Below are 18,040 nucleotides of genomic sequence, written 5' to 3'. Positions count from 1 at the left end.
AGGTGATTCAGCAATGTACTGAGTAGTGTCTGAATACCTATGTAAATGTGATATTTCAAATATATTTTTCTTGCAAAAATGTCTAAAAACCTGTTTTTGCTTTGTCATTGTGGGGAATTGTCTGTAGATGAGGGGAAATGAATTTTATAATGTCTGAAAATGTCAAGTTTTCACCCCGATGTAAGTGTTGCCCGGCAGCAGTTCAGGGAAGCTGCAGTGGTCGGATAATGTGACGTAGAGAGGGGAAGGCAGGGGGCTGGCATTCCCAAGCGAGGCCAGCAAAAACATGACGTTTACCATCACGATGGACCACTCATTCAGCTTCATAGAAACACGTTCCACTGTCCCTAACAGAACTCGACACACTTCAGATCAGTGTCATGAAGCCACTGTACATCAGTTTCAAAACGGAAGTATACTGAACAAAAATATAAGCGTTACATGCAGCAATTTAAACGATTTTACTGAGTTAGTTCATATAAGGAAAGCAATCAATTTAAATAAATTCAATAGGCCCTAATCTATGTAGTTCACACCACTGGGCACGGGTGCAGACATGGGTTTGTCTGGGAGGGGAGCAACTGGGGAACTAGGCTCAGCCAATCAGAATGAGTTTTTTCCCCACAAAAGGGGAAAAACTCCTCAGCACCCTCCCAACAGATGAAGAACAAGCCAGGGCTGGCGTGGTTACACATGGTCCTGGGCTGGCATGGTTACACGTGGTCCTGGGCTGGCATGGTTACACGTGGTCCTGGGCTGGCATGGTTACATGTGGTCCTGGGCTGGCATGGTTACATGTGGTCTGTGGTTGTGAGGCCATTTGGACGCACTGACAAACTCTCTAAACCAATGTTGGAGGCAGCTTAGGCAAATTACAGCCACCGACACTAATCTGATTATTAATTATGAATAGGATTTATTTCATTTGCATTCTTCATTGTATCTACAATGTCACAAATAATTTAATACATACACACACAAACAACATGAGCAGATTAACTTGGTCAAAACGTTTATTTCTTAAAGACTATCAGAAAGAATGTTGGTAATTATTTATTTTGATCCAAAGCCCCAAATGATGGCATCACTCAGCTTAATACTGACAAGTATGGCTTTATGCTGCAAAATAGCCTACTAAATAGGCCAAGCCTAAAATAATACATTCAATTGCCTAAATAAACTCGTACATATAAAACAAATAAATGAAATTGTTCAGGTCTTAACTTTTCCCGTCACTGGACTCATTCAGCTTCCTCTTCACGTCAGCAAAGTAAGGACTCCATGTTTCATAATCTCACATTATATTGAGGGACTATCAGTGTTTCACACTGTGGTAAATAAAGCCCTTTTATAATCTTAGAATTATTTCGGTCTGTTTTTTGAGGGAGAGAAACCAAAAGCATGATTTGCATTCTAATCCTCGATCACACCTACAGCTAGGTCTGGATATGTGTCAAGAAAAGTTCAACATTCACCTTCTGCTACCATTTCTGTCAAGCCTTCTACGCATACAGTTTGACGCATAAATTCGATAAATCCAATGTATGCACCACACAGAACGCACTGCAACGGCCTTTAAATCTCCAGTTTGGGAACATTTTGGCTTCCCAGTAGATTACAACGACAATGGACAGAAGGAGTGTCTCCACTACTCAACGAGAATAACCTATGCAGCTGCCAACACCTCAAACATGTTGACATATTTGCGCCGGAGCAAGACGGAAACAAAAAACATCAACACAACTTGGTCTCCCCTCTGCATTCATGCAGCTGATTCTGACCGGGCCAAAGAAATAACAAGAGAAAGAGGTATGTTTACAGCCGTGGATATGCGCCCATTCTCGGTTGTTGAGAATATGGGGATTCAGCACCTCATGAAAGTGCTTGAGCCACTACGAAACTGGCACTCTCGCACCCATGTCAGCACACGGGTAGGACCCACTCTATCTAAGCAAGCTGAAGCCGACGTTGTTAATGAATTGGCCAATGCACCATGTGTTGAGCTTACTACATATCAGTGATGGGCAACTCCAGTCCTCGGGGTCTAGAGTGGTGTCACACTTCCCCATCCTTATCAAACACAGCTGATTAAACTAATTGCATTCTAAACTGAGGATTATGATTAGTTGATTGTTGGAGTCAGGTGTGTTAACTGGGGCAAAAGTGACACACCAATCAGGCCCCAGAGGACTGGAGTTGCCCATCCCTGCTACAGATGGATCTCCAGGCCTACAGAGAAAATTACACCCCAAAACGATCTTTTGTTATTCGTTTTATTAGTCCTTTTTTGATATAGTCCCAAAATGTTTTGCATGTCAGCAATCAAGTTAAAGATATAACTTTCAAAATACAGCTGGTATGATGCGTTTACCAAATAGCATTTTAGTAGCCCTCCTTGTGACAGCTAAGAGAAAAAATATATATTTATGATGTACATTTCCTGCAATTCTACACATTTTGGCATAGGGTGGAGGCAAATGTTTGCAGTTTTAAATATGATCACTCGTGATCAATGTGCCCCACCCCGGTCGGTATTTCAAAACATGGTTAATACCATATAAAGTTTAGATAGCTGGCCACAAGACTAACTAAACAATCAAATATTTATTTGCTGACAACGGCTAATTGGGTGAGTGACTGATGCACAACCACATGTTTTAATTGCAGCTTGTGTTTTCTATTATTCTAACTCTCAACAGTAAGTTGAGACCCAGGCTGAGTTGGTCAGCCGGCTACAAAATGTTCTGCGGGTTCATCCCTGGTGTAGATGAAATGGACAGGTTAAGGATTCTCAAGCCTTGAGACAATTGACACATGGGGTGTCAACTGAATATTAGGAAGGTGTCCGTAATGTACAATGTCTGAGCCATGTTTACACATTGATTTCACACGAATATTGCACTTTATTTTAGTGTTTAGTGTACTTCTGATTTGTGCTCTAATCAGCCATTATATGACTCATGATCATACATGGAATCAGGAATAGCAACACTTTGTATTTTCTTAAATGGCAAAAAAATTTACGACAGTAACTTTTGGCATTTTAATTTTCCCGCTGTACCGAAACCGAACTGTGACCCCAAAACCACAATACTTACCGAACCATGTGTTTTGGTGAACATTACACCCCTAGTTTTGATACCCAAGGCTTATTGTTAGGGGTTACAGGTTTTAGTAGGCGCAACTGACTCAGCAAAGAAGTTTACATTAGTCTGAAACAACATCTGTGAGTTCATCAAGATCAAAGCTGCTGTCCTCAAATACCTCCCACATAGTAGAGTCAAAACACCGCTGGAGACAAGTGATACTGTTGTTATTCCAGATCTGGACAGTTTACACAAACGTGTAAACCATTTTTATTGAACAGAATGTAACTGAAAATACAATGGCAGCCTTGCCATTGTCCATCAATAACAAAACATATTTTTTTCGTATAACATTTGGGGAAACGTATGCAGTCATTGTAGTCTTACATTTTGTTGGCCAACCAAAATTACCAAAACGTTAACCCGTAATAAGGCTAGGGTGGCTGAGTGTAAATACATGGCTCTGAGTGTAAGCACCTTTTCACTAGAAACGTTCTTGTGTTCAAATTACCGTCAGTGCGAAATAGCTAGAAAGCTTTCGTATTTCCACTTGGCTGCACCTACGGTTACGATAACGATAAATCAAGTGCAATACCTGCGTCGACCTGTGTCGAGCAGCAAAACACCGGAAAGCTTCTAGCCTACCGGAAAGTTACAAGAAGAACAAGAATAGTTACCTCATCCGGTCATGTGACACTCTGGATGCCCCCTAAAAGCAATTTCAACCGTTTTGAAAAATGACGCCTGGTAACCCCAAAAAAATACCAGGTGCATGAAAAGTTTGAACTGAGAATATTTTTTGAAAACCTCCATAAATCACTCAGGCCATTGACTCGAGAAGAAAAAACATAAAATATTTTCCAGAAGAAAAAACAGAATATTTTTTGAAAACCTCCATAAATCACTCAGGCCAGCACCCATTGATTTGGGGCGGTAGTATAGCGCTCCCAGAGCGGGTATGGAAGTCTGGATCCCCCCTAAAAGCATTTAAGGCTCTGTGTGTCTTTAAACACCATACTTTTTCACTCCATCCTTGCTCTGTGTGTATGTGTGTGTGTGTGTGTGTGTGTGTGTGTGTGTGTGTGTGTGTGTGTGTGTGTGTGTGTGTGTGTGTGTGTGTGTGTGTGTGTGTGTGTGAGAGAGAGAGAGAGAGCTTTTCTTTGACATCTGTTTAGCGAAATTACTGATTTACAGTTCATGAGGGTTGACCGATTCACACATTTAAAGTTTTGGAAAGATCTGACTTTTTTAAACCTTCGAAACAGCACCTATGACCCCATTTTATGGCACTTCCGGTTGGCACAGGAAGCTATAAGTAAATACATATCCTGATCGGGGTATGCTTTTACAGAATCCTGAGTTTTAAGTCTATACGTTAAGAACTGACTGATTTACACAGGGTTGAATGCACTATATATCACAAACTGCTGGTTGGGTATGGCAAAACACTTTTAGGGTGATTTTATCACTTCCGGTTGCTCCAGGAAGCTTAGAATCAACACAGGTAGACCTCATAGTGGCTTGATGGATTGTCATTGAAGACAGGTTCATAAGACATTCATAACCCACATAGGCTTCAGGTTGAATTTAGGGGTGCAGGCAATGTGTTCCTATGGGGTGAGATGTCATTGTAAACTGTTTGATGTAAACACCTTCTTTTAACTGTTAAGGGTTAATGCCACACGGTCAAGGTTAGGCTTGCACAGAGACCTTAGGAACGTTCCTGAGGTCAAATTGTGCTTCTAAACCTTAACAGTTCTCTCTGTCTCCCAAAAGCAAAAGACTTGAAATGTAGGTCAAGGGTCATCTTCTTGTCACTGTCGCTGCGCTCAGACCGAGCAAGCTACGGTCAAGCGGGGCATCTCGTTGAACTCGGCACGGCCTGGAGACTATGGCGATGTCATTTTTAGTGGTGATTTCAGAATGCTATTTTGGTGGTTTTTCACTGTTGAAACATATTGCAAATGCACAAAAGTCAACTAGCAAGTCAGTGTCCATCAGCCAATTAGATATTTTCAGACACCAAACTGATACCATCTGACTCCAAACTCACTTTTTCCAACTCGTTTAGAAGCCAACTATCACATATTTCAGAGCAGGCCCAAAATTCACAGCGCCTTCCATTTAAACCATAATAAAACAAATAATACGTAGTTATGTTCTAGCTGCGGGTCCAGTTTTCACATTATGTTTAGCCCTATGTGAGGTGACCTCGAATCCCAAGTTTCGGCTCGATAGGTCATTCGGTGCCCGAGCAAAACCTTAATTGGTGCTGAAATTCCACTTTTTTCCATGCCTTGCTACGGGGTCCTTGAATGAGCTATCGGACAGAAATGTCGGGGTCCGTCTCTATGGGCCGAGCCGGTTTCAATGCACCTAGTCTTGCAACTCTGGGACTTTTCTAAATGTCACCATTTTGTAATGCTCAAAATGAATTGAAGTCAATGCAAATGCACGAGGCTTTTTATCGGTCCGAGAACCTTCGAGAGCCACATAACTCACCGTGCTTAATCGACCTGAGCTCTAGAACAGGTTTGTAAAGTTTCAGAACTCTAGGTCTGACGGTTCTTTAAAAGTTCGAACTAACTATTGCAGGCACTGTCTGCCTCTAAGCCCCTCAGTGTGTCACTCCATCCTTTCTGTGTGGGTGTGTACATTTTTCCTTGAAATCTGATGGGATGAATGACTGATTTACAGTTCATGAGGGTTGCCTATTCACATATATTAAGTTTTGGAAAGATTTGACTTTTTTAACCCTTCTAAACAGCCCTTTTGACACCAATTATGGCACTTCCGGTTGGCACAGGAAGCTGAAAGTAAACACATATCCTCATTGGAGTGGGTTTTACAGAATCCTGAGTTTTAAGTCTATACGTTAAGAACTCACTGATTTACATAGGGTTGAATGCACTATTTCTCTCAAACTGCAGGTTGGGTATGGCAAACACTTTTAGGGTGATTTAACCACTTCCGGTTGCTCCAGGAAGCTTAGAATCGACACAGGTAGACCTCATAGTGGCCTGATGGATTGTCATCGAAGACAGGTTCATAAGGCATTATTAACCCACATAGGCGTCAGGTTGAATTTAGGGGAGCAGGCAATGTATTCCTATGGGGAGACATGTCATTGTAAACTGTTTGATGTAAACACCTTCTTTTAACTATTAAGGGTTAATGCCACACGGTCAATGTTAGGCTTGCACAGATCGGGAGGACCTTAGGAACGTTCCTGAGGTCAAATTGTGCTTCTAACCTTAACGGTTCTCTCTCTGTCTCCCAAAAGCAAAAAAATATGAAATTGAGGTCAAAGGGTCATTTGGGTCCTTCTTCTTGTCCCTGTCGCTGCACTCAGACCGAGCTAGCTACGGTCAAGCGGGGCATCTCGTTGAACTCGGCACGGCCTGGAGATAATGGCAATGCCATTGCAGGCTTTGTGTGTCTTTAAGCACCGTACTTTTTCACTCCATCCTTTTATCCCCTTTTCTTCGTGGTATCCAATCGCTAGTAATTACTATCTTGTCTCATCGCTACAACTCCCGTATGGACTCAGGAGAGACGAAGGTCGAAAGCCACGCGTCCTCCGAAGCACAACCCAACCAAGCCGCACTGCTTCTTAACACAGCGCGCCTCCAACCCGGAAGCCAGCCGCACCAATGTGTCGGAGGAAACACCGTGCACATGGCCCCCTTGGCTAGCGCGCACTGCCCCCGGCCCGCCACAGGAGTCGCTGGAGTGCGATGAGACAAGGATATCCCTACCGGCCAAACCCTCCCTAACCCGGACGACGCTAGGCCAACGGACCTCCCGGTCGCGGCCGGCTGCGGCAGAGCCTGGGCGCGAACCCAGAGACTCTGGTGGCGCAGCTAGCACTGCGATGCAGTGCCCTAGACCACTGCGCCACCCGGGAGGCAGATCTGACCTTTTTAACCCTTCGAAACTGACCCTATGGCACCATTTGAAGGTACTTCCGGTTGACATAGGAAGCTGAAAGTGAACACATATCCTCCTTGGGGTAGGCTCTTATATAATATTGAGTTTTAAGTCTTTATGTTAAGAACTGACTTATTTACAGAGGGTTAAATGAGTGTGTGTTATTTCGGCTTGTGTGTCGCCTACTGGTTAAATTCGTGTCTTTTCGCACGAATTAAGTAGCACAGAAATTCGTGTATTTTCAAACGAATTGAACCACCCCAAAAATGCACAAAAACGCACGAAATCTGCTGAAATACATTTTGTACATATATGCGCGAATTGAATGTGAGACTGTGTTGGCCATACTGTAATCATTTCGCCACTATGGCCTATTTATTGCCTTACCTCCCTTATCCTACCTCATTTGCACATACTGCTGTATTATTGACTGTTTGTTTATTCCATGTGTAACTCTGTGTTGCTGTATGTGTCGCACTGCTTTGCTTTATCTTGGCCAGATCGCAGTGGTAAATGAGAACTTGTTCTCAACTAGCCTACCTGGTTAAATAAAGATAAAATAATAAAATAAAATAAATCTCTACTTGCACATCTTCATCTACACATCTATCACTACAGTATTAATTCTAAATTGTAATTATTTCGCTTCTATGGCCTATTTATTGCCTACATCCCTACTCTTCTACATTTGCACACACTGTACATAGATTTTTCTATTTTTCTTTTCTATTGTGTTATTGACTGTACGTTTGTTTATGTGTAACTCTGTGGTGTTGTTTTTGTCGCACTGCTATGCTTTATCTTGGCCAGGTCGCAGTTGTAAATGAGAACTTGTTCTCAACTGGCCTACCTGGTTAAATAAAGGTGAAATCAAAATCGGAGTCACGTCTTTCGCAGGCATTTTAGAATTTATTTCTACCATAAGGCATCACCGAGTTAAGCATTGTTATAGAACGCTTGATATAATCTGGATACGTTTTGTATTTATTTCAAAATATAAAGCAAACAATAGAGATCCTTTATGCCCTTTTCTTTAACAAAGTGTATGTGATAACCCCAGTCAATTGGAGCCTTGGTTTTAGTCAAACACACCAAGCCCTTCCCAGACACGGAGGTATTTAATCAGTGCATGCGACAGTATTGGAGTATTTGACCAACATCTATGGATAGGATAATTGTGTCTGTCAAACAGTTAGGCTTACCACTTATTTTTTGGAAGATGAAGAAGTAAACTCAAATTATCTCTGTAATTCTATGTTTATGCCCATAAAACAATTTGGTGGCCGCGTGCACATATAGGAGGTCCCTTACCAGGCAGAAGGGGATTTTATTTCAACCCCTGCATCGGAGAGTTACATTGTTGCAATCACCATGCAACCTTAGTGCCTAGGAAAACAAGTTTCTTACTAATAATATCCCACCTGTTATCACACACAATGAAAATAACACTTTTATAGAACATATTTAACATGTATTTTATTATTCCTGTAGAACTGGAAAACAGAGTAAGATCATTTGAGCTTTGGAAACAAGTGCTTTCATAAATGCATGGCGGGCCTCGTTTCACTGGAGCAGTGTCAAATAAGATTTATGTCAATGACCCAGCCTTAACGAATTTAGTTGATTTACATATCGAATTTGATTGTCCAACATCAGCATTTATTTATTTCGTCTCCACCTATAGTGGCCTCTTTCCTTTGCTGTGGTGCTGCATTGCAGTCAGCGATGTGCTCTCTCGGTAGCTGTCCATGGTCCTGAAATCAGAGCATCTGAGTTTGCTTGAACACCAGCCTGATCTCCAGCTCCTTCCACCTCTGGACTGTCTATGGGGTAATGCGACTTCTCATGCGAGCTCAGGAGGTGGCACTGATTCTTTCAGTCACTGGTTCCATCCCTGACCAGCGCAGATTTGCACTCGTGTGAAAAAGGTTTGCAGTAAAAACAGAAGGCTGCATCGTTTTGCTTAGAATAGACAAGCCTTGGTCTATCCCCGTTCGCCATCCTCCTATTGTAGTGGGCCACCGATAACTTTCGTTGCCCCTCATCTCTTGGGAAATTCCCCTCCTTATCCTGATGTGGCCCAGCCTGCACTAACATATCCCGTAAAGATCCATTCATATATTTTGGCCTCTCACCGGGATCTTTTATGTTTTTTGTCTCGGAGTCGGATTTAGCAGCAGCACCACAACTGTCATCGGGGACAGGGAGCGACGAATCTGGGTCTGGGTGCAAGAGGGTCTTCGCCAGCATTGTTTGGAGGTGTGGCTAGGCCTGGTGCGACCACCTGTTCTTGTCCAGCCAGAGAGCTGTCATCATCGGTGGAAGTGCATGGCTCGGACTCCGGTTTGCCCTCTCCCCTTCTAGAATCAGCGAACGGGGGCTCGTCGTATGAATGGCCTGTCCTCGTAGGCTTGTCATTCTCCACACCGGCTGATGGACATTGCTGCACACTGATACATTTCACCAGTGAATTTCTTTGGTCCAGAGATTGTCCCTATTTTCTCATTGTTTAAAAAAAATTATTCGCTTCCTGATAGTTTTTATTAGACATGGTAGCAAATTGTTTCAAATCTCTAAAGATTACTTTTAGCTAACATTATATCCACTAGTAGTAGCTAGCTAACGTTAACAGGCTAGTTTAGGCTACTGCCTTAATCAATAATCGTCTTCGTCACACACAAACTTAAAAAAAAAATACAATCATTTATTTTTCATTTTTATTAATGTTTCACAATTGGATAATCCCATATAAACACACACATCACCATAGCTACCAAGGATAGTGGGAGTGAACTTCAGGAGAAGCGGGAATGGGGTGGGGGCGGGAACTGTAGCAACGCTATGAACTGGTGGCCGGGGTGCCGCGGGCGGTGTAGTAACCAATCAATTGTCAAACTGTCGCCTCAAATTCAAGTGCCTCCCTGCTACCCACGAAAGACAGACTACCCTCCATTTTTTACTTCTTATGGCTGGAGGCAGTATTGAGTAGCTTGGATGAATAAGGTGCCCAGAGGTGCCCAGAGTAAACTGCCTGCAACTTGTGGTGGAAAATCGTCTTAGAAATATAACACTTACAAGAACTTGTGAATTCAATAAAGGCTTTTAATACAAAATATCATAAGCCGTGCTGGTCCGCGGAACAGCCAACTTCCCTAAGCACTGGCTCTGTTCTTATACACATACAGCATATGAGTCCATCCCACATGCAAATTAAGTTACTTCCCTCAGTCCATCTGCTTTCGGTTAGGTTATAATGGTGGCGGGACCCTTTCATGTCCTAAAAATAATATATTTATTATGCCTATAGTCCATCTGTTGGTCAGTTGGCTGGCACCCTCCTTTGTGTGTCCCTCTGACTTTGGTATGTCCAGCTGTCCTATGGGCCTATGTCTTTGGCCTTTGTACTTCCCTCATCAGAGCTAGCAGATGCACCAAGTGTCATCTTCTCCTCCTGTAGTCTGATGAACACATGTATGTTGCCCTCATCAAAGCTAGCAGATGCACCAAGTGTCATCTTCTTCTCCTGTGGTCTGTTCGCGCTTCTCCTCCTGTGGTCTGATGAACACATGTATGTTCTATAGTATTACATCTGTCCCTATATGTAACATGAACTCCCACATACTCAGTCCCAGTTGCTAATATATGCATATGATTAGTATATTTGGATAGAAAACACTCTGAAGTTTCTAAAACTGTTTGAATGATGTCTGTGAGTATAACAGAACTCATTTGGCAGGCAAAAACCTGAGAAAAAAATCCAACCAGGAAGTGGGAAATCTGAGGTTGGTCGTTTTTCAACTCATTCCCTATTGAAGATACAGTGGGGTATTGGTCATGTTGCACTTCCTAAGGCTTCCACTAGATGTCAACAGTCTTTAGAACCTTGTTTGATGCTTCTACTGTGAAGGGGGGCCGAATGAGAGGGGAATGAGTCAGAGGTCTGCCAGAGAGCCACGAGCTGGCCACGCTCGTTCACGTGAGAGCGAGCTCTGTTCCATTGCATTTCTACAGACAAAGGAATTCTACTGTTGGAACATTATTGAAGATTTATGTTAAAAACATCCTAAAGATTGATTCTATACTTCGTTTGACATGTTTCTACGGACTGTAACGGAACCTGACTTTTCGTCTGCTCCTAGTGAACGCGCTTCGTGAGTTTGGATTTGTTTACCAAACGCGCTAACAAAAGGAGCTATTTGGACATAAATGATGGACATTATCGAACAAAACAAACATTTATTGTGGAACTGGGATTCCTGGGAGTGCATTCTGATGAAGATCAAAGGTAAGTGAATGTTTATAATGTTATTTCTGACTTCTGTTGACTGCACAATATGGCGGATATCTTTTTGGCTTGTTTGGGCTCTGAGCGCCATACTCAGATTATTGCATGGTTTGCTTTTTCCGTAAAGCTTTTTGAAATCTGACACAGCGGTTGCATTAAGGAGAAGCTTATCTAAACTTCCATGTATAACACTTGTATTTTCATCAACATTTATGATGAGTATTTTTGTAAATTGATGTGGCTCTCTGCAAAATCACCGGATGTTTTTGGAACTCCTGAACATAACGCGCCAATGTATACTGAGATGTTTGGATATAAATATGAACTTTATCGAACAAAACATACATGTATTGTGTAACATGAAGTCCTTTGAGTGTCATCTGATGAAGATCATCAATGGTTAGTGATTAATTCTATCTCTATTTCTGATTTTTGTGACTCCTCTCTTTGGCTGGAAAAAATGGCTGTGTTTTTCTGTTACTGGCTCTGACCTAACATAATCGTTTGTGGTGCTTTCGCTATAAAGCCTATTTGAAATTGGACACTGTGCTGGGATTAACAAGAAGTGTATCTTTAAAATGGTGTGAAATACTTGTATGTTTGAGGAATTTTAATTATGGGATTTCTGTTGTTTTGAATTTGACGCCCTGCACTTTCACTGGCTGTTGTCATATCAATCCCTTTAGCCGTAAGAAGTTTTAAACAAATGTTCGATGTTCCAAACTTGAGCAAAAAAACAACAGCCTTGTAGGTATTAATATAAATATATTAATGACTTGATTTCTGTTTTTCAGTCACTTGAATTTATTTAGTATGTTCTGAAACTACAGAATCTCAGCTTGTAATGTTAATACTCATGTCAAAATGTCTAGCAATAGCTGATTTACAAGTGTTTTTGCCTGGACTTTGGATTTTTGAATTGTTTTACTACATTCACACGCCAAGCAGGACCACCTTGACATACACAGTCTACAAAACATTAAGAACACCTAAGACCTAAGACAACCCCACCCTCAGAACAGCCTCAATTCGTAGGTGCATGGACGCTACAAGGTGTCAAAAGCGTTCCATAGGGATGCTGGCCAATGCTGACTCCAATTCTTCCCACAGTTGTCAAGTTGGCTGGATGTCTGGGTGGTGGACCATTCTTGATACACACGGGAAACTTTCGAGTGAGAAAAACTCAGCGTTTTCTTGCCACTCAGCAGTTCTTGCCACTCAAACCGTGGAACTGGCACCTACTACCATACCCCGTTCAAAGGCACTCAAATCTTTTGTCTTGCCCATTCACCCTCAATGGCACATAAACACAATCCATGTCTTAAAAATATATTTCCTAGCCACCGTGCTTCTACACCTGCATTGTTTGGGGTTTTAGGCTGGGTTTCTGTACAGCACTTTGAGATATCAACTGATGTAAGAAAGGCTATATAAATACATTTGATTTGAGGTGTGCCAAACTTGTAGCGTCATATCCTAGAGGACACTAGGCTGTAATCGCTGCCAAAGGTGATTCAGCAAAGTACTGAGTAAATGGTCTGAATACTTATGTAAATGTGATATTATTATTTATTTTTTTAACACATTTGCCAAAAAAAAATGTTTTTGCTTTGTCATTATGGAGTATTGTCTGTAGATTGATGGGGGGGATAACTATTCAATCAATTTTAAAATGAGGCCGAAACATAACAAAATGTGGAAAAAGTCAAGGTCTGAATGCACTAATGTGAAAGTCCAGAAATGGATGCACCAATTGCGTCTTTAAAGCAACAAAACATATAGTCAGTATTTTGTGATATTACAGAACACCACTACCCAGACTGACACAATATGGCTTATCCTGATATATGGCTCATGAGAGACTATAAAGATGCTAGTTTTAAGCTGATCAGAACATACCAGATTTCTCAGCAATAGGCTATGGAAATACCCAGAATTCACATAATGTTGAGAGGGTTGGGCTTCTTTCCTCTGGGATAAAGGTTCAGCACCTGGAAAGGATGGAATGGAGAGGGGAGGAATGATCGCTGAGATCAGAGACGAATCCTGTTTTCACCCAGATGTAAGTGTTGCCCGGCACCAGCTCAGGGGAGCTGCAGTGGTCGGGTAATGTGTGGTACAGAGGGGAAGGCAGGGCGCTGACATTGCCATGCGAGGCCAGCAAAGACACGGCGTTAACCATCACGACGGACCGCTCGTTCATCTTCATAGACACAGTCTCCACTGTCCCTAGCAGAACTGGACACAAAAATCAGATCAGCTTTGTGAATCCACAAAGTCAAGAGTCAAAAATAAAGTACAGTTGAAGTCGGAAGTTTACATACATGTTAGCCAAATACATTTAAACTCAGTTTTTCACAATTCCTGACATTTAATCATAGTAAAAATTCCCTGTCTTAGGTCAGTTAGGATCACCACTTTATTTTAAGAATGTGAAATGTCAGAAAAATAGTTGAGAGAATGATATATTTCAGCTTTTATTTCTTTTATCATATTTCCAGTGGCTCAGAAGTTTACATACACTCAATTAGTATTTGGTGGCATTGCCTTTAAATTGTTTAACTTGTGTCAAACGTTTCGGGTAGCCTTCCACAAGCTTCCCACAATAAGTTGGGTGAATTTTGGCCCATTCCTCCTGACAGAGCTGGTGTAACGGAGTCAGGTTTATAGGCTTCCTTGCTCACACACGCTTTTTCAGATCTGCCCACACATTTTCTATAGGATTGAGGTCAGGGCTTTGTGATTGCCACTCCAATACCTTGACTTTGTTGTCCTTAAGCCATTTTGCCACAACTTTGGAAGTATGCTTGGGGTCATTGTCCATTTGGAAGACCCATTTGCTTTTGTCTTCGTGACTGATGTCTTGAAATGTTGCTTCAATATATCCACATAATTTTCCTGCCTCATGATGCCATCTATTTTGTGAAGTGCACCAGTCCCTCCTGCAGCAAAGCACCCCTACAACATGATGCTGCCACCCCCGTGCTTCACAGTCGGGATGGTGTTCTTCGGCTTGCAAGCCTCCCCCTTTTTCCTCCAAATATAACAATGGTTATTATGGCCCAAAAGTTCTATTTTTGTTTCATCAGACGAGAGGACATTTCCCTAAAAAGTACGATCTTTGTCCCCATGTGCGGTTTTGTGCAGTTTTGTGGTGTGGTTTTGGAGCAGTGGCTTCTTCCTTGCTGAGCGGCCTTTTAGGTCATGTCGATATAGGACTCGTTTTACTGTGGATATGTTTCCTCCAGAATCTTCACAAGGTCCTTTGCTGTTGTTGTGGGATTGATTTGCACTTTTCGCACCAAAGTACGTTCATCTCTAGGAGACAGAACGCATATCCTTCCTGAGCTGTACGACGGCTGCGTGGTCCCATGGTGTTTATACTTGCGTACTATTGTTTGTATAGATTAACGTGGTACCTTCAGGTGTTTTGAAATTGCTCCCAAGGATGAACCAGACTTGTGGAGGTCTACAATTTTTTTTCTGAGGTCTTAGCTGATTTCTTTTGATTTGACCATGATGTCAAGCGAAGAGTCACTGAGTTTGAAGTTAGGCCTTGAAATACCTCCACAGGTACACCTCCAATTGACTCAAATTATGTCAATTAGGCTATCAGAAGCTTCTAAAGCCGTGACATCATTTTCTGGAATTTTCCAAGCTGTTTAAAGGCACAGTCAACTTAGTGTATGTAGAATTCTGACCCACTGGAATTGTGATACAGTGACTTATAAGTGAAATAATCTGTCTGTAAACAATTGCTGGAAAAATTACTTGTGTCATGCACAAAGTAGATGTCCTAACCAACTTGCCAAAACTATAGTTTGTTAACAAGAAATTTGTGGAGTGGTTGAAAAACAAGTTTAATGACTCCAACCTAAGTGTATGTAAACTTCCAACTGTATACTGAACAAAAATATAAACAGAACATGCAACAATTTCAAAGATTTGACTAAGTCATATTTGGAAATCAATCAATTGAAATAAATAAATTAGGCCCTAATCTATGGAATTCACATCACCGTGTAGGGGTGTAGCCATGACTGGGCCTGGGAGGGGATCCACTGGGGGAGCTAGGCCCAGCCAATCAGAAATAATTTCCCCCCCACAAAATGGCTTTATTACAGACAGAACTACTGCTCAGCACCCTCCCAACCACCCCACAAGACGAAGAAGAAGCCAGATGTGGAGGTCCTGGGCTGGATACACGTGGTCTGCGGTTGGACGTACTGCCAAATTCTATAAAACGATGTTGGAAGCAGCTTATGGTAGAGAAATTAACAGCTCTGGTGGACATTCTTGCAGTCAGTGTGCCAATTGCACGCTCCCTAAAAACTTGAGACATCTCTGGGATTGTGTTGTGTGACAAAACTGCACATTTTAAAGTGGCCTTTTATTGTCCCCAGCACAAGATGTACTCACTCTGTTTAGCCTCACATGTGAATCCTGAAAGAGAAGGGTGGGGCTGGCTTAAGAGGATGTGAACGATGCTGAATGGGTGCAGACAAAGAAGAGCTCTCCAGTAGTGGTACCAAAACATTCAAGGGCCATTTTCTCAAAAGTGGGGTTACAAGTTTATCAACTTTCAAAGCAGAATTACTTTCCCATTGTTCCTCAACTCTAGTGCACGATATGCCATTTTCTAGCTCCGAGTCTATACTTTTATCCAATGAAAAAAACACCACCTCAAATTTTGCTACATAAGACCGAATCCAGCCGGTCGGTCGCATTTTTGTTCAGTGTAGATTCAAATGCTTCCCCACTGTTCTTGCTAAAGGTCAAAGTATAGAGTCATGTTTCCTTCATTCTGTGCTTCAAACTGGAGGCCTTACCTTCAGTGTAACACAGATCTTCCGTCTTCAAATCCCCCAGTGGTAGAAGCCTGGGTCCTGAGGATAGTAAACAACAGTCTAATCAAACGGGCTAAGACAGAGACAGAATCCGGACAGGGACCCATCAAAACACACCCCCTTTATCTTTTATGAACTACATATAGAATCATCATATCACTCGTCTGGCCTGTGGATTGATCTTTCGTAGGGCCTTTCAGAACAGACGCAACTCAAACTTTGACATAAATCATGGTGAAAAATGGGAGTCAAGTTCGGAGTGTATCCTGTTCCCACTGACCTGGAATCATGTTCATGCTGGTGGTGTTTCGTTCAGTCCTTGGGTGCAGGACCCCCGCACAGCAAGACCACAGGGAGGAGTTGGGGTAGCGGTGCCCACAGCAGGTGAACCCTGGCTGGGTAGGGTAGAGCAGGTCTATCCCTGGGGCGGAGCAGCAGGTGGAGCCGGCCTCCATCAGGACATTCCCACAGCACTGGGCATCCTCCTGAATCTGCAGGTCGTACAGAGTCCCTGCACAGCACTTCATCTGGCTACTGCTGGGGCTGTAGCCCTTCCCTCCGCAGCAGGACATGTTCCCCAACCTGCGGTGTCTGTGCAGAGAAAAAAGATTTGACCTCCCAATAGAAAGAGAGCGGTTCCGATACACACCAACAAATTGATTAGGTATTGTCAACAGGGCTGTTGTCTCTATTAGTGTGTGGCGAGTTAGTTAACACTTGGATAAACTGGTTAAAGTTAACGGTAGAACTAACACAATAACTGGCTTATGGAAGCACTTCTCTATGTGAGAGGTGTAATTATATATTTCTATGTAAACTATTTATATTATTGATCCTAATGATATAGGCCTAGGTGTACAACCGCCAAGGTGATCGAGTAATGACCGTGGAATAAAAAACTAAATGTGTATGGGTAGAGAGAGGGGTTGGTTTTACAGGTTCACTCGCTCTGGATTGTCAGTACTGCATGTATTCTTGGCTGTCGTGCCGTGGCTGTGTCAGAGTCGATTGTAAGTTAAACTTGGGTTTTCCTTTATGGGCAGTGTGATGCCTAAGACACATTTTTTAGTTTTTCATTTTTTCCAGTCATTAGCAGCCGTTAGAATCTGTTTTTTTCCCCTTCCTCCTTTTTTTTGTCGGGAAAACAACAGGATATAATGAGGACTACATGAAATATGTCTTGCATGTATTGGACATTTAAAAAAAAAAAGGACTGGTCTTGTGATATATTTATGTTGTTTCCTCTTCATTTTTTCAAAATGTTTCAAACAATTGAATCCAATGAAGTGAGCAGGCTGGACTGACATGCTTATAGCCTTGCTAGGATTTTCTAAATATGAGCATGCATTTATAAGATTGTGCTGTTATTATTTATATTAATATTATATATTCTTGTTACTATAAAAAAAATTCTGACTGTTTTCCATGTTATTTGGTTAGTTCTCTTAAGCACCCTCATAGATATTTATGTTCTCATGGGACTGCCCATATTTCCCTCTGGGCCAACGCCAATTGGCGGCCAAGGGTTTGCCTTAGGACGCGAAGGTACGTCATGAGTCAGGGAGATGGTCTGATGGTCTTAGTGGGTGGAATATTATATCTCGATAGTGCGGCTATAGAACTTTTTGAGGATCTGGGGACCCATGCCAAATCTTTTCAGTCTCCTGACGGGGAAAAGGTTTTGTCGTGCCCTCTTCACGACTGTCTTGGTATGTTTGGACCATGATAGATTGTTGGTGATGTGGACACCAAGGAACATGAAACTCTCGACCTACTCCACTACAGCCCTATTGATGTTAATGGGGGCCTGTTCGGCCCGCCTTTTCCTGTAGTCCACGATCAGCTCCTTTCTCTAGCTCACGTTGAGGGAGAGGTTGTTGTCCTGGCACCAC

The 18,040-nt window shown here is 42.3% G+C and overlaps 1 protein-coding gene across 2 annotated transcripts in view; it reads right to left on the bottom strand.

Moving 5' to 3' along the window:
• Positions 1-12,853: 12,853 nt before the first annotated feature.
• The window catches only part of LOC139549232 (galaxin-like), a 37,065-nt gene continuing 31,878 nt past the window's right edge, over positions 12,854-18,040 (bottom strand). For both annotated transcript variants that reach the window (XM_071359470.1, XM_071359469.1), the window contains 3 exons: positions 16,429-16,739; positions 16,131-16,187; positions 12,854-13,539 (listed from right to left, as the gene is read on the bottom strand). In XM_071359470.1, the coding sequence (XP_071215571.1) occupies positions 13,286-13,539; positions 16,131-16,187; positions 16,429-16,739 (622 nt within the window). In that variant the 3' untranslated portion in view covers positions 12,854-13,285. The remainder of the gene's footprint in view (positions 13,540-16,130; positions 16,188-16,428; positions 16,740-18,040) is intronic.

The sequence above is a fragment of the Salvelinus alpinus genome, chromosome 22 (genome assembly GCF_045679555.1).
Source record: "Salvelinus alpinus chromosome 22, SLU_Salpinus.1, whole genome shotgun sequence".
Classification (NCBI taxonomy): domain Eukaryota; kingdom Metazoa; phylum Chordata; class Actinopteri; order Salmoniformes; family Salmonidae; genus Salvelinus; species Salvelinus alpinus.
This window is presented reverse-complemented; position numbering and strand designations above follow the sequence as displayed.